Raw genomic sequence first — 25,847 nt, 5'->3', positions numbered from 1 at the left:
AGGAATGAGTGTCATTGCTATTACAAAGGAAAAAGTGCTAGGCAAACTGAAAAGGTCTGAAGGTAGACAGGTCATCTAGACCAGATAGGCTACATCCCAGAGTCCAGAGAGAGGTTGCAAAGAGATAACAGATGCATCAGTCATGAATTATTCAAGAATCACTTGATTCTAGCATGGTCCCGAAGGACTGGAAAATTGCAAATATCACTCCTGTCTTTAAGAAGGGAGGAAGGCAAAAAGGAAGGAAATTGTAGGCCAGTTAGCCTAACCTCAGTGGTTGTGAAAGTGCTGGAGTCTATTATTAAAGCTGAGGTTTCAGGGTACTTGGAGACTAATGTTAAAATAAGTCAAAGTCAGCATGTTTTCTGTAAAGGGAGATCTTGCTTGACAAATCTGTTAGAGTTCTTTGAGTAAGTAACAAGCAGGGTGGACAAAGGAGAGGCAGTGGGTATCATTTACTTGGATTTTCAGAAGGCATTTGATAAGGTGCCACTCATGAGGCTGTTTAACAAGATAAAATCCTATGGCGTTACTGGAAAGATACTGGCATGGATAGAGAAATGGCTGACAGGCAGGAAAGAGCGAGTAGGAATAAAGGAGGCCTTTTCTGGTTGGCTGCTGATGACTAGTGGTGTTCCTCAGGGGTCAGTTGGGACCACTGCTTTTCACATTGTCAATCATTTAGATAATGGAAATGATGGCTTTGTGGCCCTCAAAGATAGGTCGGGGGTAGGTTGTGCTGAGGAAGCAATGCAATTGCAGCAGGACAGACAAATTGGAAGAATGGGCAAAACAGTGGCAGATGGAATACAGTGTTTGGAAATGTATGATAATGCATTTTAGAAAAAGGAACAATAGTGCAGGCTTTTAACTAAATGGGGAGAAGATTCAAACATCAGAGGCGCATTGGGACTTAGGAGTCTTCATGCAAGACTTCCAGAAGGTTAATTTACAGGTTGAGTCTGTGGTAAGGAAGGCAAATTCAATGTTGGCATTTATTTCAAGGGGAATAGAATATAAAAGCAAGGAAATAATGCTGAGGCTTTACGAGACACTAGTCAGGCCGCATGGAGTATTATCAACAGTTTTGGGCTCCATATCTCAGAAAGGATGCGAATCCAAAGGAGGTTCACCTGGTTGATTTCGGGAATGAAGGCCTTAACATATGAGGAGCGTTTGGCAACTTTGGGCCTGTACTCACTGGAATTTAGAAGACTGCGCGGGGAATCTCATTGAAATCTACCAAATGTTGAAAGGACTAGATAAGGTGGATGTGGAGTGGATGTTTCCTATGGTGGAAACAGCCTCATAATTGAGGGGCAACCTTTTAGAACAGAGGTAAGGAGGAATTTTTTTAGCCAGAGAGTAGTAAATCTGTGGGATCTGCCACAAACTGCAGTGGAGGCCAAGTCCATGGGTATATTTAAAGTGGGAGTTGATAATTTCCTGATTGGTCAGGGCGTCAAACAATATGGCGGGAAAGCAGATGTATGGGGTTGAGTGGGATCCGGGATCAGCCATGATGGAATGGCTGAACAGACTCAATGGGCTGAATGGCCTAACTCTGTTCCTGTGTCTTATGGCCTTACGTAATGAAGCATTGAAAAAAATACCAGTTCAATGCTGATATCAAACATTTGAGTGCACCATTGGATCATGGATCTTAAAAGCCAGCTTGAAGACATTTTATGGTTTTACAGGAATGCTGGAGTCATGTATTGTGTACTAAGATAAAACTGTTTCATGTAAATTGTGTAAGTATCCCTCAGAAGAATGGATGTTTCAGTTACATTTGCACTTTGCTGTAACCCAGTCAAGAAGGAAGAATTTATCAGGCTGACAAAACAGAGCACAGTAGCACCAGTCAAAGCCAAAGGAATACAAATAAGACTGACAACATTTAACTCCATCCCTTCACAAGGAAGGTCAGTGCGGAACTACCTTTCCAGGAATTATACACTTATTACTTGCAAAAAGCTTTTGTTTAAACCACTAATCTTTACCACAGTATGCCAAAGTGCAATAAAAACTACTGGAGCGCTACACCACTCACATTCTCCAATGTCAGGAAAGTTCAAATACCATTTACATCTCTTAGCTAAGTGTTTGAAACTCCTTTCAGGCAGGTCAAAAGGACATCCTGTAACATTGAGTGGTATCTGTTTAACCCAGAGGTAGCATTAGAGCAGCAGCACCTGGGAAACCATATCCTTTGTGGTTAAGGAGTCATCTCTGTGCCAGTAGAGGCACATTGGCATTTCCTTTACCAGCAATGGGAGGTCAGTGCCAGGATCCAAATTCAAATAATGTTTGCTGTCTGAAGTTAGCAACCTAGGTGTCCATAGAACTACATATGGAGTATTTGAGGAAATAGTCACATGCTAAAACTTGGAAGAAATTTTGCCTGCAGCCTTCTGTTACCATGGTGAATCTGGTATTTCTGAGGAGAGCATTTCCTATTAAGAAGGCCATTGACGGAACTTATTGACAGAGGATAATAACATTACATTAAAATAAGCAGATCCAGTAAAAATACTGAAAAGGAGAAATCTCAAAGTTCTGTGAGCTCTTATTACAAAATGCTGTTTTAATAAGTGAAATTACAAATGCACTGTCCCTTTAAATATCATTATTCATTCACACATGAATGAGGAGGCTCTGCCTTCAAACCACCGGACGTCCTCAATGAACCTTTGATGATACCACCGTTGCACAAATTTTAAACTTAAGCTAATCTTTCGGGCTGCAGTCTGTCCATCACCTATACCACCCTTTCCAACATCTTCTTGAGGATTCCTCTCTCTTTCTCTCACTTAATGCTTGAACTTTGTCATGCATCTGAGTCTATATCCTTTATTTCTCTAATTCTACAATGGTCTCCTCTTCACCATTAGAGTTTATTATTTCCATTATTATACTTACTGGAAGGAGAGAACACACCAGGTTACTTCACCACTCAGTGAAATACCAGTTTCCACTGTTGCCATTTAATTATACATTCAATAATCACTTTATTAGACACCTCCTGTAAAGCGGCCACTGCGTGTATGTTGGTGGTCTTCCGCTGCTGTAGCTCATCTGCTTCAAGGTTTGACGTGTCGTGCATTCAAGGATGCTGTTCTGCACATCACTGTTGTAACCTGTGGTCATTGTCAGTTTGAACCAATCTGGCCATTCTCCTCTGACCTGTCATTAACAAGGCAATTTTGCCCACAGAACTGCAGCTCACTAGATGTTTTTTTCTGTTTTTCACATCATTCTCTGTAAACTCTAGAGACCGTTGAGAGTCCAAATCTCAGGAGATCAGCAGTTTCTGAGATATTCAAGCCAGTCCGTCTGGCACACACAATCATTCCACAGTCAAAGTGACTTTGATCACATTTCTTCTTCGTTCTGATGTTTGGTCTGAACAATAACTGAACCTCTTTGACCATGTCTGCATGCTTTTATGCATTGAATTGCTGCCACATGATTGGCTGTTTAGATATTTGCATTAACAAGCAGTTGTACAGGTATACCTAATAAAGTGGCCACTGTGTATAATTATTAATTCGGTCTCAAAGCAACACAAGGAAAACCCAGCACTAGTTCAAGTGTTGAATTGAAAGAACTCAAGTGAGATAAACAGACTCAAGCCAACACTGGGCTGAAGGATGGTGGGGTAACTGAAAAAGATTTGGGAAGGTACAGAAAGAGTGGAGAAGTTCCAGAGATGGGGTGAAATGATGTGTGTGGAGAATAATAATTTTAAATTTTATCTGCTGGGCAAAGGGAGACAATATTGGAAAACTATATATACAAGGGGTGATTGATAAGTTCGTGGCCTAAGGTAGAAGGAGTCAATTTTAGAAAACCTAGCACATTTATTTTTCAACATAGTCCCCTCCTACATTTACACACTTAGTCCAGCAGCCGTGGAGCATATGGATCTTGGACCTCCAGAAAGTGCCCACAGCAGGGGTGATTGATAAGTTCGTGGCCTACAATAGAAGGAGGTGAGTTATACAGCTCTTGTTAAATGCACAAGCAATTCAACTTTGGGTGATTATGCAGAAAGTTTGAAGTTAATAACTCATATCCTTCTACCTTAGGCCATGAACTTATCAATCACCCTTCGTATGTAGGGTCTCGGGCCCAAATGTCGACTTTTTTCCATAGATGCTTCCTGGCCTGCTGAATTCCTCCAGCATTTTGTGTGTGTTGCTTGGATTTCCAGCATCTGCAGATTTTTTCGTGTTTACAATTTACGGCATTGTAAGATTGCATGCAGGATTTGGCCAATTGCATTGTAACTAGATTGAGGCGGAAGTCAAGAACAAGACTGTGGACATTACATGTCCAGGATTTGGTCATTCAGCTCTCAAGGCAACTCCACTATTCAGTGAGAACATAGCCAATCTCTATCCTGAATTCACCCACATGCTTTGGCTCAGCAAAAATCTCAGATTTATATTTATTAACTGAACTAGTATATCTTGTTTTTTATAGGAAGGCATTGCACAAGTATTTAAAACTGATTGCTGACTTTGTTCTAAAACAGCCTGGTTCTGATTAAGGATTTCCTTAAAAGGCATCTATCTTCCTCAAGCATTTCAATAAAATTATTCATTATCCTTTAACTTCTGCTGGGATTCCCTCAAGCTTTAATTGCAGATAACTGTATCTTATTTGGAAAGTTCCTCAATATCTTCTAGTAGTGTGTGAAAAATAATCCACTGTAATTTTAGTTAGTTCTTTAAATAAAATTCAACAGCCCATCCCATAACAAATGCACGTTGCTTCTCTCTAATCACTTTCAAAACTCTGCTCTGCTGCCCTGTCATTCTGTCCTCCATTATAAATTTCTTGTTTCCCCCCCCCAAATGATGAATGTTAATTAACAGAGCATTATTGCATGGTTTCTGTTTCACTGTAAATCCTCAAGCCAAAGAACAATTTCAGAACTGACAGAGCTTGGAGCCATAAAGCAATAGAATCTGTAAATCCTTCACCATCTTCCTTAAAATGCTGGGATGAAAACCAAGAGGACATGGGTTCTGTAAGTCTTCACAGACACTTTATTTTTCCCTTAAGCTTTTTGTGTGTCCCCTTTACCTTTATTATGCCTTTTATTTATTATTGGTTTACCCAGAATGGCAGGTATATTAATCTTCTCTTTTACTGTAAGGGCTGAAGTATTATTCATCGAACTTACCATTTCCTTATGAAATCAAGGCGAAAGAAAATTAGAAAATAAACATTTGAAGAGCATAGGGAATGAGAGAAGGGTAAACAACACAGCAGTAATATTTTGTATTCATTGCTAAAAGGCAGTATTGCTCTGAAACAAGAGGGCCATTTGTAAAGTATAATCACCAGTGCTGCAGTTAGCAACATAAATGTGTCAATATATCTCACGTTGATAGCCAGGATGCATTTCTTCCATGGATCTTAGGAGATGCTGCAGTATTTGTCAGCTCACAATGGACAGTAGCACCAATGGCAACTACCAATGAGGGAAAGCAATAGGGAGTGATTACTAAAGTGTTTTCCTTCTCAAATCTGATCTTTAAATGTACTACACATTTTAGCAAATTTTAAACATTTTGGAAAACAGAGTACTGTGTTGGAATGTTAGTTTTCTGGAGGTTGATGATGCAATTTTTTAGCAACCTTGCTGATTTGACCAGGCTAGCAAGAATGCACTACAGGTGTACAGACTCAATATGCTAAGTGTGGCTTGATCTGCAGCTGTTTCATGTCACTGTCACTCATAGTATTCTCTACAGACTGCTTGGTAACAAGGGCATGAAAGTTCATTCAAGAAAGACAATGCGCAAGTAGCACAATCATTTCTGGCAGAGTAGAATAATTAATCACTTATTGTTCAAGGTCATTCAAAAGGACTACGCAGAGCTGTGCAGTTCTTTGGTATATTGATGCACTTTTCACACAAGGCTCAGAAAGCGCTCCTGCTTTGGAATTCACAACAGCACTTGCCTGATACTCAGTTAAGAACACAAGGATAGAAGCAGGAATAGACCTCTGGCCCCTGAAGACTGCTCCACCATTCATCAAGATCAAGGCTTGCCTCCTGCCTCAGAGTCATGACCATCACAATTCCCATATCTCTTGATTTCTTTACTGGTCAGATATTGACTGACTTCTGATTTGAATGAACGCAACATCTGAGCCTCTACAGCTCCGCCCTCCAGACTACTAAATATCTAAGGATTCAGTGAAAGGCATCAGAATCTTAGTTTCCTGGAAGCTCAGACCCAAGTTCAAAAGAACATTAACAAGATCTATTTACCCCTGTAATCAAACCATCTCATTTTAAAGGTTATCATTTGCCTCTTAATTGCTTTCTGCACTGTATGGTAGCCTTCAATAGCACACCAGATCCATTTGAGTATCAAATCTCTCATCACTTAACAAGTACTCTGCTTTTCTGTTATATGCACAAAAGTGAATGACCTCGTTTCTCCACATTATATTCCATCTGCAGTGAACGTACTCATTCACTCAGCTCATCCACACCCCCTTCAAGCATTTTACAACCTTCTTTGTACTCCCAATTCTATTAGCTTTGTCTCAACGAGAATCTTAGCTAAATTGTTGATATGGACAGTGAAAGGCTAGGGAACAAGAACCAAACCTTGCGTGCTTGGCAGTTTGTCAATCTGAAATGTTCTTAATTCCAGCGTCTTCCTTCTATCAGTCCACATCAGTCCATGTTAGTAAATGAACTGCAACTTCATCCCTTACAACCTTGTTGACCAACTTTCAATGTAGGACCTTATCAAATGTCTTCCAAAATTCCAATTATATTTCATCCAATATAGCTTATTATGTATTCTACTTATCACATCCTGAAAGAATTAGTCGAATAGGATGTTCCTTGCTTAACCACATGGACTTTGCTAAATCTTATTCTTTACAAGGTATAGGCCATCTCCATGTTATGAACACTCAATTTATGGACACCTATGTATACGCAGAGACCACATCATCAGCTACTTCTGTACACCTAACTGCTTGTTAATGCAAATATCTCATCAGCCAATCATGTGGCAGCAACTCAGTGCATAAAATCATGCAGACATGGTCAAGAGGTTCAGCTGTTGTTCAGCCCAATCATCGGAATGGGGAAGAAATGTGATCTAAGTGACTTTGACCATGGAATGATGGTTGCTGCCAGATGGGGTGGTTTAAGTATTTCAGAAACTGCTGATTTCTGGGGACTTTACAGAGGATAGTACGAAAATCAAAAAACATCCAATGAACTTTATTAGGTACAGGAAGTACCTGATAAAATGGTCCTGATGATGTGCCTCAGCCCTAAATGTCAACTGTTCATTCCAATCCACAGATGCTGCTGAGTTACTCAAGCATTTTGTGTGTTGCTCCAGAGTTCCAACATCTGTAGAATTTCTTATGTTTATACTCCGCTGGTTACTTTTGGACATCTGATATTCTTAAATGCAGATACCAGATTTTAATTAACCATGATGTCAGTCCAACAAGCCAGATTTCCCTATTTTCTCTTTCCCTCCTCTCTTAAAATGTGGGGTCAGATTTGCTAGCCACTGATCCTTGGGACAATTACAGAATCTTCAGAACCTGATAACCAGAGCACTCACATCATCAAAAGCCAACACCATTAAAACTTTGGGATACACATCAATGGGATTTATCAGTTTTTAAACATGCCTCCTTCATCAGTACTATTTTTTGTGAGTAAATCTTTGTTCCTTCACTTCTTCATTGTCCAAAGTATTTGGCAGGGTTTGTGTATTTACTTCCCTAAAAGGAAATGTTTAATTTTTCTGCCTTTACTCCTCATTATAGGTTTTGTTTGTCTGAAAGGAGCTTTGTTTGCCTGCACGATTGCATTCCTTTTTATTTCCCCACAGAAGTTTTTAAAAGTTGTTTTAATGTTCTTCACCAGCCTGCATCTACGTTCTGTATTTCCTTATGACATGAGAATATCAGACCATAAGACATAGGAGCAGAATTTAGCCATTTGCATCCACTCCACCATTCCATTATCCCTCTAAACCTCATTCTCCTGCCTTCTCCACGTAACATTTGGTGCCCTGATTAATCAAGAACCTATCCGTTTCCACTTTAAATATACCCAATGACTTGGCCTCCACAGCTGTCTGTGGCAATGAATTCCCCAGATTCACCACACACTGGCTGAAGAAGTTCCTCCTGATCTAAGTGGACATACCTCTATTCCAAAGTTGTGCCCTCTTCTCCCAGATTCCCCCACTACAGGAAACATCCTCTCCATATCCACCCTATCTAGGGTTTTCAATATTCGATAGGTTTCAGTGAGATTTCCCCCCTCCTCATTCTTCTCAACTCCAGCGAGTTAAGGCAGAGCCATCAAGCACTCCTCATATGTTAACCCTTTCAGCACCTAAATCATTCTCATGAACCTCCTCTGGAGTCTCTCTAACACCAGCACATATTTTCTTAGATAAGAGGTCAAGATTGCTCACTACACTCTAAGTGTGGTCTGGCTAGTGCCTTATAAAGCCTCAGCATAACATTCTTGCTTTTATATTCCAGCCTTCTTGAAATGAATGCTAACATTGCATTTGCCTTTCTTTCCAGCAATTCAACCTACAAGTTAACCTTCAGGCAATCCTGCACGACGACTTCAAAGTCCCTTTGTACCTCTGATTTATAAATTTTCTCCTCATTTAGAAAATAGTCTACACCTTTATCTCTTTTACCAATGTGCATGACTATACACTTCCCTGCACTATATAAAGTTCCCCTGAAGGAAATCAAACTGACTTTGACCTAATTATTTTATCATGTGCCTCCAAGTACCCAGAAATCTCTTCCTTAATAATGGACTCCAACATCTTCCCAATCACAGGCTAACTTACCTATAATTTCCTTTCTTCTGCCTTGCTCTCTTCTTGAAGAGTGGTGTGATGTTTCCAATTTTCCAGTCTTTTGGAACTATTCCAGAATCTAGTGCTGCTTGAAAGACCACTACTAATGTATCTAAAATGTCTTCAGCTACCTCTTTCAGAACTCGGGGATGTAGGCTATCTGGTCCAGGTGACTTCACACTTTTCAGCTTCCAAGCACCTTCGCTTTAGTGGTAACAACTATACTTACTTCTGCCCCGAAACTCTTGAATGTCTTCCATGGAGAAGGCAGACGCAAAGTACTTCGAAAGTTCTTCTGCCATTTCTTTGTCCCCCCCAATTACTATCTCTCAAGCCTTATTTTCCAACAGTCCAATACCTGAAGAGAGAACTGCTGGCTTCACATAATAAACAGAGTCCTGACGAAGGGTCTCGGCCTGAAACGTCGACTGCGCCTCTTCCTATAGATGCTGCTTGGCCTGCTGCGTTCACCAGCAACTTTGATGTATGTTGCCATAATAAACAGGTTCTGTTTCTACAATATTGTTCAAAATAAGTCAATTTTGTCCATAAATAAGAAAGTACACAAAAGTCATTCAATATGGTAACCAGAACTCCATGGTACGGTAATAAACAGCATCAAAAGCACAAAGACTGATAAGAAAGAACAGTAACTATGAGTGGAGAGAGAAAGTGTTTCTGTTTCTGCTATTTGTTGGAACGAGCATATACATTGGGCGTCTGAATTTAATAATATTATGGGAGCTTGTTTGTTTGTCAGGTGTCCCTAAGTCAAGTGATCTTAATCCAGGGATGGCCTGCAGGCTATTCAGCAAATTGTGCCTCTGCCATCTCCCAATTCAATCCCACCAATGTCCTTCCCTCATTTACTTCCTATAACCTATTTTCTCACACTTGTCCAACTGTCCTCCTCAGCACAGTTCTTAATGCATCCAATTCTTGGGCAATTTTTGAACTAAATGCCCAGAGCTACCGAGTTGATATCACAACATTCAATGTATTCTCTCAATCAACCACAGCCAACTCTCCTATTATGCCTTCAAAGCTTCATTAGTTTGCCATAGTTTCACACTGAAATTGCACAAGTTTAACTTTCAAATTTATTATCAATTCTTTTCCATTACTATCAATTCCCCAAAGGCTCTTGTCAACAGAATTATTCTGTAATCAATTTCTTCTTGCACAAAACACGATTCAAACCAACATTTTTCCCTCTCAGTCATTCCTCAACATATTAATTAGGAAAAGTGAATACACTCCATGAATTCATCTTTGACATAATCATAGCAATTTTGATTTAGAGTGTGTGGAAAAGGAGTTTAGCATGCTGGCCTTCAACAGTCAAGGCATTTTGTATCGGAGTTAAGACATGATTTGCAGTTGTACAAGTTGTTGGGTGAGGGCACATTTTCAGTACTATGTTCAGTTTTGGTCACCTTGTTAGAGGAAAAACATAGTTAAACTGGAAAGGGTGCACTAAAGATTTACAAGGACACTGCCAGGACTAGAAGGCCTCAGCTGTAGGAAGAGGTTGGCCAACGTTGGAATGTAGAACGATGGGTGATCTTATTAGAGGTTTATAAAATCATAAAGGCATAAAATAAGGTAGAGGGGAGATTTAAAAGGGATTTAAAAGGGCAACCGTCTCACACAGAAGGTTATAGCATGTGGAATGAGCTGCCCAAAGAAGTATCATTCAACAAGCACTTGGATAGGTATACACAGAGATGGGTTTAAAGAGATACAGGCTGAGCATAGGAAATTAGGATTAATTCCATGCTCACATGGAATAGTTGGCTAAAGGGCCTGTATTCATGTTTTATTGCTCTATGACTCTATAATCTTATCCAGCTACCATTGGGTAGAAGGTATAGAAGTCTGAAGTACCAGGTTCAAGAACAGCTACTTCCCTTTAATCATTTGGTTCTTGATCCAACTAGAAAAACTCTAATCACCACTACAGTTTAGCAACACCATGGGCATTCTAGTCACTCTGGGGTGTTTTTTTTTCTTTTGTCCTAATTGTACTTTTTCTTGTAAAAATTGTATATAATTTATGTTTAATTCATATTTTTCTTGCGAATGCCGCCTATATGATGCTATGTGCCTGTGATACTGCTGTAGGTTTTTCATTGCACCTGTACATTCAAGTATGTGCACCTCAACTTTATGATTCTATGAAGGTTTAGTGGTTGCTAAATAATTCCTACCATGTTTTCTCCCTTTGGGATGTCTTAGCCTACAGCAAATTGATTCAGTTTTACATCATGATCCGTCAAGCTAAGATTATTTTCTGTCAGTGCACTGATCTCCTCCCTTACAAATAATGCTACACTATCCCTATTCCTTTTTGTCTCCTTTTCTTCAATGTAGAATATTTGGATTCAAATATATAGTTCCCAGCTTTGGTTACAATGCAGCCTTGTTTCTACAAAGGTAATTAGCTCACAGATGTTTACTTCCATTTGTTCTTTTGCAATCAGTGGATGAAAAAGTCCCCAAATGTTCCATGGTTATATGCATACAATCTGAAAAGCAGCCAGTGGTTGTAAAGTCATAGCACACAAGATTGAACAATTTGGGATGGGGACAATTAGCATGAAAGATCAGTTATTTATATAGGCTGTTTTCTGCAACAGCTTTCATATCAACGAGGCTTCTCAAAGTACAAAGTGCAAGCCACTTCTACATTTGAAGTTACTACTAGCCTCTAATGTTCAGTATAGCAACTCATGTCTTCCAATCAGAATCCCATAAAAACCAGACCACTCAGTTTCGTAGTTTCTTGAGTGGCATGAACAAAAGGTATATGTGGCCAGAACAGCATTCCAGTTCTTTGAATTTTTACATGAGGATCTTTGACTAGGAGCTTTCACTGAATGTCTCAATCAATGATTCATACCTCGAACAATGCAGTTCTTCCTTTGCACAGAAAAGTCGATTTTAAAAAAGTATTCAAGTACTTCAACTGGATTTCCACAAGAGGTCAGCTGACTTAAAAATTGAATATTGAACCTTGCTGATGTCAGGCTTATCAACATCAAATATATTTTCTCTCACATAATAATGGTATAAATGCAGTATTTTACCAGGGAACTACCTGCATTAGAGGGCATATGCCATAAGGAGAGATTCTTCTTTACTCTCTCTGGAGCAGTGCAGGCTGAGGGGAGATCTGACAGAAGTTTATAAGATTATCAGAGGTAGAGATAGACAGCTGGTATCTTTTTCCCCAGAGCCAAAATGTCTAAATACCTGAGGTCATGTATTTAAGGTGAGATGGGGTAAATTCAAAGATGTGTGGGAAAGTTTTTTTTAAAACAGAGTGGTGGGTACCTGGAACATGTCGCCAGAAGTGGTAGTGGAAGCAAATATGACAGAGGTGCTCAAGAGGCTCTTAGATAGGCCGATGTGTGTGCAGCAATGGAGGGATATGGACCTCATTTATGTAGAAGGGATTAATATAATTATAGATTAATTAGTTCAGCAAAGCACTGTGGTCCAAAGGCCTTGTTTCTGTGCTGTACTGTTCTATGGTCTTCGTATGAGCAAAAGTCATTGAAATACAAGTTCATATCTCACTAATCTGTGTGAATGCAATATTTGTATAAATATGGAACTCAAAGTCCAGTCAGTATGACTGACATTTCACATAAAGTTGTTAGTAGAGGTACCAGAGTCTGATGATCAATTAAAAAATGAATCCCTAATGTCCAGTGAGTGCTTGTACATTTAGTGGATCCTATTGTAAGCTTCGCTGCATTAAAACTTCATTTAAAAATTCACACAAAAAAGAGCAGAAACTTCAAAAAGCACCCATATTACACTCTCCCAGAATTCAGTGTCTTCAAAAAGGTAACTAAACAAAAACTGCAGGAATAAAAAGGGGCACAAAATCTGTGTTGAGAATAACAGTGAAGTCAACAGTAGAAGAAATTGTGACAAAAAATATGCACAGTGAAGCAGTAAATTCAGGAATCCAGAAATTGCTCAGTTGAAATCTTCTACAATAAGCAGAATCAATGTATTGACAAGAACTTCAACTGTGTATGAATACTGAAAACATTCTTTGTTAAACAGCATATTGTGCTGTTATCCTTCAAGTCAAACAAAAACCTGTGTCTTGTAGTTCAGCACTTATTCTTTCAGGCTTATCCTCTCAAAATTATATTTAAAAATAATTTAATATATCTTTTTCAGCTTTGACTTTAATCCTCAGCCTAGAAATTGCTATCATGCCTTCCAGCACTATTTGTGGAAGTCTTGCAAAGATTATCAGGTTTCTCAGTGTAACACTGTAGTGTGTTCATTTCAGTGTGGCATTACTCTATTGATCTATTAACAATTCTCACTGCTGCAGAAAGCTAGCAGAACAGCTGCAATTTTGCAAGCTACTCTTAAGGAACATACCAAATTACAACCAAGATTCTTCCAGCTTCAGAGGTGTGCTTCTACTTAATGACTGAATAGTACAACGATTGGGGTAGGTGAGTGGGGGCAAAATCAATGAATATTCACATTGCAAGCACCAACCACCTTCCAACCCACCCATCCTCTCTTCCTAATCTTGTGGTCTGAAGGAAATGCACATATATTCTTCCCTCACTGAGCATGCAACATGGGTAAGCTTCCAATTACAACATTCAGCAGTGAACTGTGAAGGTTATGAATCTCAGACTGTAGATCTTTCCTCTCCCACCACACCCCACCATCTTCTATTACTCTCCAACTCTTCAGCTGCAAGTGGGTTAGGGGGAGAACAGCTGAGGAGAGAGGGGTGATTACGGAATGGTTTGAGAAAGAGGATACCAACATCAGTGGCTTTGCACATACTGTAGATTAGCACACCTTGTGTGAATATGTCCTAAACTCTTGTAGCAGTCCCTAGTTTTCAATTGTCTTGAACTTTTTGTCTTTGCATGAAGACCTTGATTTTTTAAAGATCTCGAGTTAACACTGATCACCTCACTGTAACAGAAATCCCACCCAGACATAATGTTGCTCTCCTCCAGATTATGTCTCCTTTCAGTTATACAATCTCTTTCCTTATGCAGTGGTATTAAGAAATTTCTAGTCTCCAATTCTTTCTTTCTGTAAAATGTAAAATATTTGGTCCTCTTCACTTGTTAGCTTTATAGAAGGAATTCTTTAGTAAAACTGCTTGTTGATATGACTGTTCTAGATGGCAGAGATCCAGTTGGAAGGAGGAATGGCACATCAAAAAGATGATTTCATCTGCTGGCAATCCTCCTTAAGGTCAGCAGCAAACTCCATCATCTTGAACCAGAATTTGCGGCTATAGAGTTACTCGTGCTGCTGTAGATTATGAGCTTGAGATACATGGGATCACAGGATGCGATTCAGTTTCTGCATTATCATTTGTAATGATCTCTGAAAACGATTTGTAAATCCATGTTTCTATGTGACAGTGGAGTTCCAACCAGAAGTGAAAGGGGATACAGGACATCTGGTGCTGCAAAATGAAGAATGGAATTGAAGTTTGTGCCTTTGATACATAAGGGATTTCAATTGTGAGAGATTAGAAATGCATCACTCAGGGTCACCAGGCTGGTAGGTTAGTCTGGTAACAACCTGCCTTGAGAGCTCACCAAAAGCTTGCACTCTCTAGCAGATAACCACAACTTGCTTAGTTGCAGATAAGTATTGGGAGTAAGGAGCCGGTGATTGTATTAACGTTAAAAGGGTAAAGGCTTTGAGGTAAAACTGCAAATTAATAAAATCACCTGCTCCACCAACATGTTGCATATGAATTCTGTGCGCTCCTACTCTCACTGACTGTACTTACAGCTTGAAATAGTTATATGCTGTGAGTTATACTGCAAATCCAGTCTCTCGAGGCAGACATGACAATTAGTCTATAAGAAAATTTCGGAGATTCCTTGTATATTAAAATTGTAGTCATAACTACTTAAAAAAAATCTCAGAAATCATTCACCAAGTTCAAATCTCCTTTAAATATTGGGTAATATATATAACTTTACTGAAATTTTAAACACGATCAACAATAATATTTGGATTTAACATGTTTCAGGACATGGCACAAGCTCCTAAAGCAGGGATCACTTCCAAAGAAGGCAATGACCCAATTCTTTCTCATCAGATTTAATTTGTTCCTATCAAATTGAATTTACTCAAAAGGAAAACTTAATTCCTGCTTACCGGTAGCTACTTCCTGTCTGTCTTTCAGTTGACCTAGACAATATGTTAAACTAAAATTGTTCATATTTATCCAAAAAATTTACAGTGCTTCTTTCTTGACAGCTGTATACTTAACACACTTGATTTAAAAAGTTACCTGATTTTGGTCTCCTCAGGACAAATAACTCCATCTGAGTTTCCAGGCTTCAATTAAAGGCAGTAAGATTTCCCCTCTCTTGAGGGGAAGCCTTGTCCTTTCAAAAACAATTAGTAACACCACTTGATGCATAATCAGCAAAAAATGTCATCTCATTTCATAATGCAGCCATAGATTAAAAGTTGGTCAATTCATCAGAATTTCAAAACATCAGACTTTTACAATGAAAGCTATTAGACTTGTGACCAAGTCAGGAACATTGTAGATATTTCAGAATTAATGAACATGAATCATTAACATCATTCTCAATGACTGTTTAATGCCACGAAAAATCAAATGTTAAAACTAGGAACTTAAATATTTCTTTTAATAAACATAAAGGACTGGCAGTGATTTATAGATGAGCTTGCGTTGCTTAACATGAATCATCAGCTGAAATGTAACTACCTTGTTAAAGGAACTTAACAGGTAAGGCAGCATCCGTGGAGAGGAATAAACGGTCAATGTTTTGGTCGAGACATTTCAACAGAACAGTTTATTCCTCTCTATAGGTGCTGCCTGACCTGCTGAGTTCCTCCAACATTTTGAGTTTGTTGCTCTGGATTTCCAGCATCTGCAGATTCTCTTGTGTTTATACCCTAAGTATAGTTATAAGTGGCACCAAAAGTGCAGCCATTGTATATCCAAATAGTATGCAACAGTAAATTCCGGGACCGATTCCTGCTCACAGAAAATGTTCCTTATACCTACCAAATAGGTAAGTGATTACAGATTGTGGAGAAAAATTTTAAAAATCTATCCAGCTCATGGTGGAGCCTGCGACTGAGAAACAGGAAACCACAAGCTCCTTGTGCTTTAGTAAAAGGTTTGCAAATTCCCAAATCATAGCCATGCCACAGTCAGCATCTATCTCATATGTGGTACACAGGAGCATGCTCTCTTTGGGATGTCTCTCTGCTGGTGGTCATTCATTAAAGTAATTGCAGGAGGGGAAGAGAGGGAAAGAGAGAAATTGGCAGTGGTTAGAAAATGGAGGGTGGAAGTTAGAGCTTGTTTAAGGGTGGGGGGTAAGGTTTGATATCAAATATTGGTGTGGGAACAGTGCATTGTTTGGTAAGGGAGAAGTCTGGCATATTAGAAACGCATGTTTATGGGGAGGAGGTATTTGGTACAATGAAGGATGTGGGAAGGGACAGCAATGCTACAGCTGGCTGTTCCTCACTGCCTCAGACAGCAATTAAATTTCAAACAAGAGGAAACTTGCCTAGGATCTGCTCCAGGAGACTCCCCTTAGGCAGTAGTGCTCTGAAAACATAATTATTCTCAGAATGGCCAGCAATGGGCACTCTGGGGAAAGTGACCTAATTTCTTGGGATACACTCCAAATTAAGTCATTCCTTGCACAAGTGAAATGAAAAGTGTGCCAGGTGAACAAAGGTGCTACATGTTCAGAAAATGCAGCTCAAATTTCCAGATTGATGCAATTTGACCCAGAGATAGTCACAATCACATTCCAGTCCACCACGGGGACTAAAGAACTAGATGACTGAAATTCTCAGTTACTTCATCTATACTTAAAGACGACTTGCAGAATTCAAGTTAAATTAAATTCATAAATTATGAGAGCTACAAAATTTACCTGCTCAACTATGCTGGTGAATAATGTGTTTTGTAAATCACCTATGACACAAACAGGCATTTAAGTTCTGTTGTATCACAATTTAATTCTGAGTCATTCGTAGCCTTATAAAATGCACCATACTTCTGATCCCAGATAAAACCTAGTTAGATGATAAAACTGTACCTCAAAGCAGAAGTCTTGCCCCAGGATACTACTGTGCAAAGGTTTAATAAAGACATCCTGCTCCATGCTTAATTCCAATGTCTCGATTGCACTGCTAGGGCTCAGCAGGGATTCATGCGAATGAGATTCTTTCAATTTTGGTAAAGCACGAGACCTGCAAAGAACAATAAATAATTCATGGTAAAATGCATCACATAGAACAAATAAAAACTTCAGTTTTACCAATCCTATTCTATAAACAAACACAAGAGATTTAAGAGATAATGAAGAGTAGAACCATTAATGATTGTACTTGTCTGTTAGAAAATAATACAGTGGATTCCAGTTAACCAGGACACATCAGACCAGCACATTTTGGTTCAATTAAGTGGCTGCGCCAGTTAGCCTAAGTTACATTGAATTAGTTAAAAATGCATTAAAAAAGACAAACTACATTTAACTGAGCAACAAATTATGTATTTAAATGTAATACAGAACAAATTAGAACATTGCCAATACTACTACTGTACTATAAAGCTGTGTATTAGTTATCAAAGGAGAATAGGCTGTAAATGAAGAAAATCAGCGCAAACACTTAGCAGATAATGGACTACCTTCATACAATGCTTCTGACAAATGCATCTTCCAAATCTTCAACTTTATTCTAACATTCAAGATGATCGATGGTACCTTCAAATTCTTCCCAGCTTAGGTAGTTCCTAACTTGTTAACTTCACTCACAGCCATTTCTAGCATTTTCAGGCATGAAGCTTGAAACTGCAGTGAGCTAAACGGTTCTGAATTGTCTTACTGCTTATTCTTTGCCAACTATCAGTGACAAAAATCACTGCTTTTTGAACACAAACACACGCTACTAATGGAAGTTACAAACTATTTGCTCCAATCGCAGTGTAGTATCTAATGGCCACTCATGTGCAGGCAACTGACGATAGTTAGGAATTGTTCAGCAAATCTGCTGTCCCAATTAAGCAGCATATTGTCCCAAATAAATGAAGGAAATCCCAGCTATTTTTTCAATTAGTTTTTATATTTTAAGGGTTGTTCTAATTAAGCGGCTGCCCCAATTAAACAATGACCTGAAAGGGGGCCTATTTTGGTTTGCTGCTGGTGACAAGTGGTGTTCCACAGAAGTCGGTACTGGGACCACTTTTCATGTTATATATCAATGATTTGGATGACAGAATTGATGGCTTTGTGGCCAAGTTTGTGGACTATACAAAGGCAGGTGGAAGGGCAGGTAATGTTGAGGAAGCACGGAATATGTAGAAGGTCTTAAACAAATTGGGAGAATGGGCAAAGAAAGAGCAGATGGAATATAGTGTAGAGAAGTGTATGGTCATGTACTTTGGTAGAAGGAATAAAGGCTAAACAGGGAGGAAATTCAAAAATCAGAGGTGTATAGGGACTTGGGAGTCTGTGTAGAATTTTCTAAAGATTAACTTGTAAGGTTAAGTCAGTAGTAAGGAAATGAAATGTAATGTTCGCATTTATTTCGAGAGGATTAGAAAATAAAAACATAGATGCAATATGAGGCTTTATAAGGCACTGGTCAGACCACATTTGGAGCATTGTGAGCAATCTTGGGACCCTTTCAAAGAAAAAATATGCTGGTACTGGAGAGGGCCCAGAGGAGATTCACAACAATGGCTCTTGATACGAAAAGGTTAACAAGTGAGGAGCATTTGACAGCTTTGTACCTGTACTTGCTAGAGTTTAAAAGCATGAGGAGAGATCTTATTGAAACCTGTTGAATAATGAAAGGGCGAGACTGAGTGGAGGTGGAGAGGATGCTTCCTATAGTGAGTGTCTGGGACCAGAGAACAGAACCTCAGAAAAGAGGGATCTCCACTTAGAACAGAGATGAGAAGGAATTTCTTTAGCCAGATTGTGGTGAATCTATAGAATTCATTGCCACATACCGCTGTGGAGGCCAAGTCATTGGGTATATTTAAAGGAGATTCTTGGTTAGTCAGGGCATCTAAGGTTATGGGGAGAAGACAAGAGAATAGGATTGTGAGGGAAAATAAATCAGCCATGATGAATGGCAGTCAGACTCAACGGGCCATTTGGCCTAATTAACTGAAATCCACTGTACATGAATATAATAGTGGGAAGGGGTAAATTCACAGAAAAAAAACACACAACAGAAATATATCTTTCTTTATATAGAAACTAAAAAAAGTGGTACCTTGCAGCAAATGAGTGATTATACTGGACCAATGTCCATAGTTTATCAGCATATCATTGCTGAAACCTTCAGGTATTGAAAAAAATTGCAAAATGACAATGCAATATCACACATCAAGATTACACAGCAAAATGACAATGGGAAAAAAATCATCAGCTTATTTTCATTTTGAACAAATTTGATTAGAATGCAATATTCTAATTTACTTTGCAGAGTAAATCCTTTTAGGAGTCAGAAAGTATTTGCCTTCTTAAAGCACCTGCCTTTTCACAGTGACACCACTATACCCTTGAAGTTCTCTCTGCAAAAAATTTGCACACAGCCAAGAGTTAACAGAAAACATGGTTGTTAAGGAAAATATGAAGCTAATTCTCCATCAAGATATGAACGTCTCTGATCTCCTCTTCACAACTAACCAGCTGATCACCTGTTCACTGAAATATTAACTAGTTCCCCAAATAAAGTACTTAATAGCAATGGCTGACAAATAAAAAAAATTACAAAATGGAATCACAGACTGCTTTGCTCCCATTTATTTTTTTCTCCCTTTTTTAAGTGGCACCAACCCAAACGTGATATCAGGAGCTCCACAATGCCTCATTCCGCTGGTAATACTTGTATGTCAGCTTTGACTAAAGATGTAGGTAGTTATTCACATTAAGGGCAGGGCAGGGAAATCACAGCCAATACGTTCAATATTTGCTGGAAAATGTACACAGTGTAATTTCAATTTAGACTGGCATCATTGGCAAAAACCAGGATTCATTCTTTTATCACTCAAATCCACACAAGAGTAGTGATTAAACCTCAGGATGCTCCAAACTATTTTGGCTCAACAGCACACAATCTGCTATTTTTTTTTTGAAGAGGAATATACTTGCATTTTACTGAGGGGATGGGTGTGTCATTAGCTGTCATAACTATTCTCTCAGTTCCTAAATAGAAAAATACATTCTCCCATGAAAAACTTACTCAATGGTTTATAACCTCAGGCAAGTAATGCGGAAGATATTTAAAACATAGTAACCTTGAACAATTAAAATTACTTGCTTATATTTTAGTAATTAGAAAGACATTTAAAAAATCACCTTCTATAGTTTGTTCTTCCTCTTTACAAGCCTGCAGGCACCATGCCATGCATGCCTATCAGACCAATGCTAATGCGCTGGATACTTTGAAGGAACTGCAAGAGCAAAAATCTGCTCTCTATTTTTTTTCCAAATGAAGAGAGAAATGCCTGGACCTTGCCTGGAAATTTCTAATAAGACAAAGACCAGGAACTTACCAGCATTCACTGCAGGTAATATGGACACCCTTAATATAAATTTGAAAATAGAAATTTGTTCCCTGTACAGCTCCAAGGTCTGTTCTCTGATTAACAGGAAAAACATAGATGTTTACCCTAACCCTCCTAACATTGCTGCTCCAGTGAAAGAGATGCAGAGTACAGATCTTCAAAAACGTATAAAGCTTGAAAAAGTAAGGTTCCATGAGTGCCAGGGCCATGCTTCAGTTTAGTTGGGAAACTGACAAGTCAGCACATATGCAAAACAAAAAATGAAACCGCAGCTTGTGTGCAATGTCAAATACTGCAAAGCCATTAAACAATTCAATTCAACCAGTACATTAACAAACGCTTTGGGGACGTGAAAAAGCACTGAACAACAAACAAGCTTAGATTTAAGAAGGCACATTTAAAGCATCCTCCATTTAAAGTCTGGAACAATTGTGGTTTTCCATGGATTCCAAAAATAGATTTGACTCAGAGGTAGGAATGGATACTGCTGTTCTGCTTTTGTACCGTTTTTATTTTGAAAAACATTCAGAGCTTAAGAATAAAGACAGCATGAATAAAAAAAAATAGCTCACTAAGTCCTCCCAGAAGAACAATGTATGCACAATAATGGATATATCTTAATGCTCTCTGCAGGCGGAGGGGTAGGAAGGGTGACTTGATGACTTCCTTGCTCACTAGCAAACCCCCTCCTTTCACTATAGTCCACAAACCAGCCTGCAAAAGGTAATTCTTTCATGTTCTCACATTGATGGGGGTTAAATCTCCATGTGCAGTCTCACAACCTTTATGCTTGCAATTTAAATTCTTTGAAAGAATTCTATAACTTTATCTCTTCCCATAATTCATCAAGAAACCTGCATGCAGGGGCAAAACAACCATACCAGTCACAGTTTTCTTTAAAAAGCAAATCTGCATCCGTAAAGTGAAAAAGTACATTTATAAGCTTGTACAGTATTTTCATTAAACACATAGAATTGCTCAGAAAAATGTTCCACTGTTTCAGTGGAACAAGTTGACCGATTCAGAAATATGACCCAAGGCAAGGCATACCGTACACATTCTTATTCTGTATCTTTATTCTAAGAAATGTAGTGAAATCAGTTAATCTCCGACCCTATTGAATTCTTCATCATAGAAGCGCTGACCCAAGTGTCATTTCAATGCACCACATTTAGGCTAGCTTCTGATATCTTGGGGTTCCTATGCACAGATAAATTTAGCTAATAGTCACTTCTAATTTGCCTTTATAGCAATAACACATTCTCATTTGCAAAGGAAACTTAGTGTGAGTCAGTGAGTAAATTTACAAAGACTTCAACATAGCATGAATGCTTGCAACTGCAGTAACACCTATAATCACTTTTCTTCATGTGGAAATTATAGTTGCAAATTCGTATCATCAACTCTTCATTATAGGCCTGGAGAACATGCTTTTGTAATCAGCTGGAGCTGGGCAAGGAGGTTTGAAGAAAAATGAAACAATAGCAATGATTAACTAATGCTAGTCATCATTTTGTGGTAGGTTGCCACACTACAGCTGAAGACATGATAACAAGTCAGTGGGCCACACACGTGCAGGCAATAAGAAACACACAGGCCAGACACTGGGGCGCAGAAGAAAGCATCCAAAAATGTAATCTCCATGTCAAAACATCAATGGCATCAAGCACACATAGTATTTTTCAAAATTCTGTTGTTAAGCCTGGAAAGTGCTCAAACAAACTGACATAATATTATACTTACATTAGACAGCAACGAAGCCACTTAACAGAACATCCCCAGATCATGATGATGGTGCTACCAGTTATGGGAAAAAGTGACTTCACCTTCCCCCTTCTCCCAAGACCAAAGGTAAAGCCAATTCTCACAACAATCTTCAAAACACACCTTGAGTATGATGGTTCTCCAGTATTTTCAAGACCTCAAGTGGCCTTCAAATCTTCAGAGGTTAATTCCATCAATGATAGTTTTGCTCCTGAAAACATTATGTCTGTTAAAACAAACTACCCTGGTCATCTCCACATTGCAGGCTTACACACTTTTAAAACTCCATGGGAAAAAAAGTTTCAAAATAAAGCTTTTTCAGAAGAGACTCCAATTTTAACAATTGAAGTATTCCATTACAGGCCAGTTATCAGGTCATCTCCAGTTATTACTCCTTCTCCCATAAGACAAAAAAAAAGCAGTCCTCATCATTTTAGTCAAAGCCGTGAAACATACTAGTTTTTCTCCTGAAAGAGCAGAGCCAAGTATCCACCATGTTCTGATCACTCGAGGGCTGGGGCATTTCCCCCCCTTGGTTAAATTACTTGGCTGAATATGTGAATTATCTTCACTTGTTGGCAATCCTTGTGCAGAAGAAGGCAAGATTCTTCCAAGTTCTACCCATCAGAGGCATTAAAACAGCCAGTCTTCAAATTCTCCTTTCAAACACACAGCTAGTCTAGGTCAAAGCACTCTCATTTCTTCCTGGAATACAATGGGATTCGAATGATTTTCTTCACTTCCAGGCACAAGAAGCAGTGATTCGTTCTTTGCATATTTCAGTACTCTGCTCAACACAAGGAAGCACACTGTTCAAAGGGCTGTTAGTGATTCTTAAACAAATCTAACAATTCATCACTGCCTCTGAAACAGCAAAACATGGGCCTGACGTATATTGTTTTGACCCACCTGGGGCAGTTGTTATGGCAATGCACCTATGAGAAGATTAGTGTCTGAAGCCAGCAGGGGCCATGAGCACCACAGTCACTTGAATCCTGCTTCTTTACTGCAGCGCTCGCTTAATAGCACAACAAACACAGCAGAAGAAATCAATGTGACCCTCAAAATGAACAATAGTAATTTCACCTCGAGATGTACTGTCCATCACATGACATCTTCAGCCTCTCTGAGCAAACTCCAGCTGAGCAATGAGCTCGAGTGCAGCAGCCCACTGCGTAAAATGCTCTCATACAGATGCTTTCATCTGGATTCAGGCCAAGTTAAACTGTAGTGACAGGGATTAAATATAGAATGATGGATGGTCAGAAGTACAATAAAAGATACCTACTAGCCAGAACACAGCTTATTAATTGTACAAAGCCAGGAACAAGGGATAAAATGTACACCATCATAATTTATCCTTAAAACAACAAGAGAAAAAAAAGATTTTAAAAATATTTTAAACTGGTTTACCCCCTATTAATATGAAAGCTGACATTTAGCAAGTATGAATTTCTTGCATAGGTAGCCACACAGTTTTAATTAAATGCAACAAATCAGGAAACTGAATGATGAAAGCAAAAGTAAAATATCGACTGAACAAAATAAATGCTAATTAGAACCACACAGGATGGCAGAATAACGGCTGCATGAAGCAATCCCAGAAAGGAATATGCCTTTCATCAATAAATCTCAAATTTAGCAGGCACAATTGTATTATGCCAAACAAGATATATAGGATTGTGTGCCATTAAGTCTTTCACAGAGAGTAAGGTTATGAAAGAAAACATGAACAGTTAAGGAAAGGAAATGAGCACATTCATAAAAAAACATTCTTTGAAACAGATGAGCTACAACAGAATTAAGGTAACATATAATCTCACTTCACTGCCTAGCATCTACATTCAAATGAAGAGGTAAAACTGACACATGCAGTTAAACTCTCATGTTACATGGGCCACAATGATACTCTAAATCATGTAAAATTACATTCTGCACGTTGAACAGCAGCACTCCCATGGTACTTAACAAAGTGTTTGCCTTGGTTTGTGCTTGTCCTAGAACTCAGATCCTTTGAATAAGGATGAAAACCTCACAATGACTCATTTGTTTAATTAAATTGCCTTGGACAATTTAATTTTAAAAATGCCAAAGATTGCAAACTCCATGCAACCTTGTTTTGAAGAATATTCGTTGCACAACAGCTATTTTCAATTTTAAGATAATTCCTTGCTGTTATTCATTAGCAAACTAAAATTCAGCAATTTTGTACGAAGACAGGCATCCAAAATTGAAAGTGAACACAGTATGTATGAATATATGTATCATATTTTCATTAAGAATTTTTTAATATGCAGATACTGAAAGTCTGAAATAAAGACAGAAAATGCCACAAACACTCAACAGGCAGTCAGCATCCATGGAAAAAGAAATGGTTAACGTTTTAGATCCAGGATCCATCATCAGAACAAAGAAAACAAGTTAGTAGAAGAGATGGGGGAAGGGTAGGGAGGACAAAGGGAACATCTCCAATAGGATCTGACCAGAGGATTTAATATGGCAGTTAAAACCAGATTGAACTTCTTTGTCCATGTAACGTGCTGCTAATGGTAAGGTTCTGGGTCACCCCCAGCAGACCAGACGCTACTAAAGAAAAACTATGCAAATATGATGATAGCAAGAAATGGCCGGTACTGATAGAGACAGAGAAAAAGGGTTACTTAATTTTGATTCTGAACCTTAAAGGCTACTTTCTGATGAAGCATCCCAGGTCTGCAATATTAAAGCAATTCTCTCTCCATAGATGCTGCCTGATCTGTTTTGTCTATCCATCATTAGTTTGTCCATCATTTTGTTTATACAGAACTTTGAAAAAGTATTCAGCCCCAACAACTACTTTCATATTTTACTGTCTCATTTTCTAAAATTTAAAATATATTGAAGGAGAATTTTGAGTGAATCTACAAAACATCATGTCAAATGTGAGGCTGAAAAAGTATACATCCCCTTTGTAATTACTATGTCAACTTTCCTCAGGTGCAATATATAGTATTGTCGTACCAACTCACCAAATGTGTTCATGTAAAAAATTTCAATGAATTCATAAGAATAAGTACCCCTCTCTTTGAAAGGTCCAATAGCATGGTAGATTTTCAACAGACCAAATCAAATGAAGAAAAAAGAGCACTCAAGACAAGTCAGGGATTGATAATAGAGATAAGGGGGAAGGGTACAAGTCCATCTCAAAGACAATGAACATCCTTTGGAGCTCAGTGCAGACCATTGTGAAAAAAGTAGAAAAAATATGAAACTACAGCTACACTACCTAGGTCAGACCACCCCTCTAAACTTAATCGCCAGAGAAGAATGACACTTGAAAGGAAGGGTACTGTGATGTCTGTGGCTGCAAATGGAGATGAATTTCATGGTTTCACAATTTCTAAGGCCTTGTACAAAAAGGGTATTTATGAAATAGTGGCAAAGAAGAAGCCCTGGCTAAAACAAAAAAGCACATTCTTGCCTGTAAGGGTTTGAAAAACATCACTTAAAAGAGACTGTAAAGATGAGCAAGAAAGCTTTGTGGTCAGATGAGACTAAAGTTGAATTTTTTGGCCTCAACACTGAATGGATGTGTGGCATAAATC

General features: G+C 38.6%; 1 protein-coding gene across 10 annotated transcripts in view; it reads right to left on the bottom strand.

Moving 5' to 3' along the window:
• rasal2 (RAS protein activator like 2) overlaps positions 1-25,847 on the bottom strand; it is a 418,356-nt gene that overhangs the window by 74,079 nt on the left and 318,430 nt on the right. For 9 of the 10 annotated variants that reach the window (XM_063063734.1, XM_063063733.1, XM_063063735.1 and 6 more), the window contains one exon: positions 17,015-17,168. In XM_063063734.1, the coding sequence (XP_062919804.1) occupies positions 17,015-17,168 (154 nt within the window). Of the gene's footprint in view, positions 1-17,014; positions 17,169-22,242; positions 22,705-25,847 lie in introns of those variants that run through there. The other variant, XM_063063743.1, reaches the window with a different exon arrangement.

Source organism: Mobula hypostoma, chromosome 12 (assembly GCF_963921235.1).
Source record: "Mobula hypostoma chromosome 12, sMobHyp1.1, whole genome shotgun sequence".
In the NCBI taxonomy this organism is placed as follows: Eukaryota; Metazoa; Chordata; class Chondrichthyes; order Myliobatiformes; family Myliobatidae; genus Mobula; species Mobula hypostoma.
The sequence above is the reverse complement of the archived record's forward strand: the minus strand, read 5'-3'. Positions and strand labels throughout refer to the sequence as shown.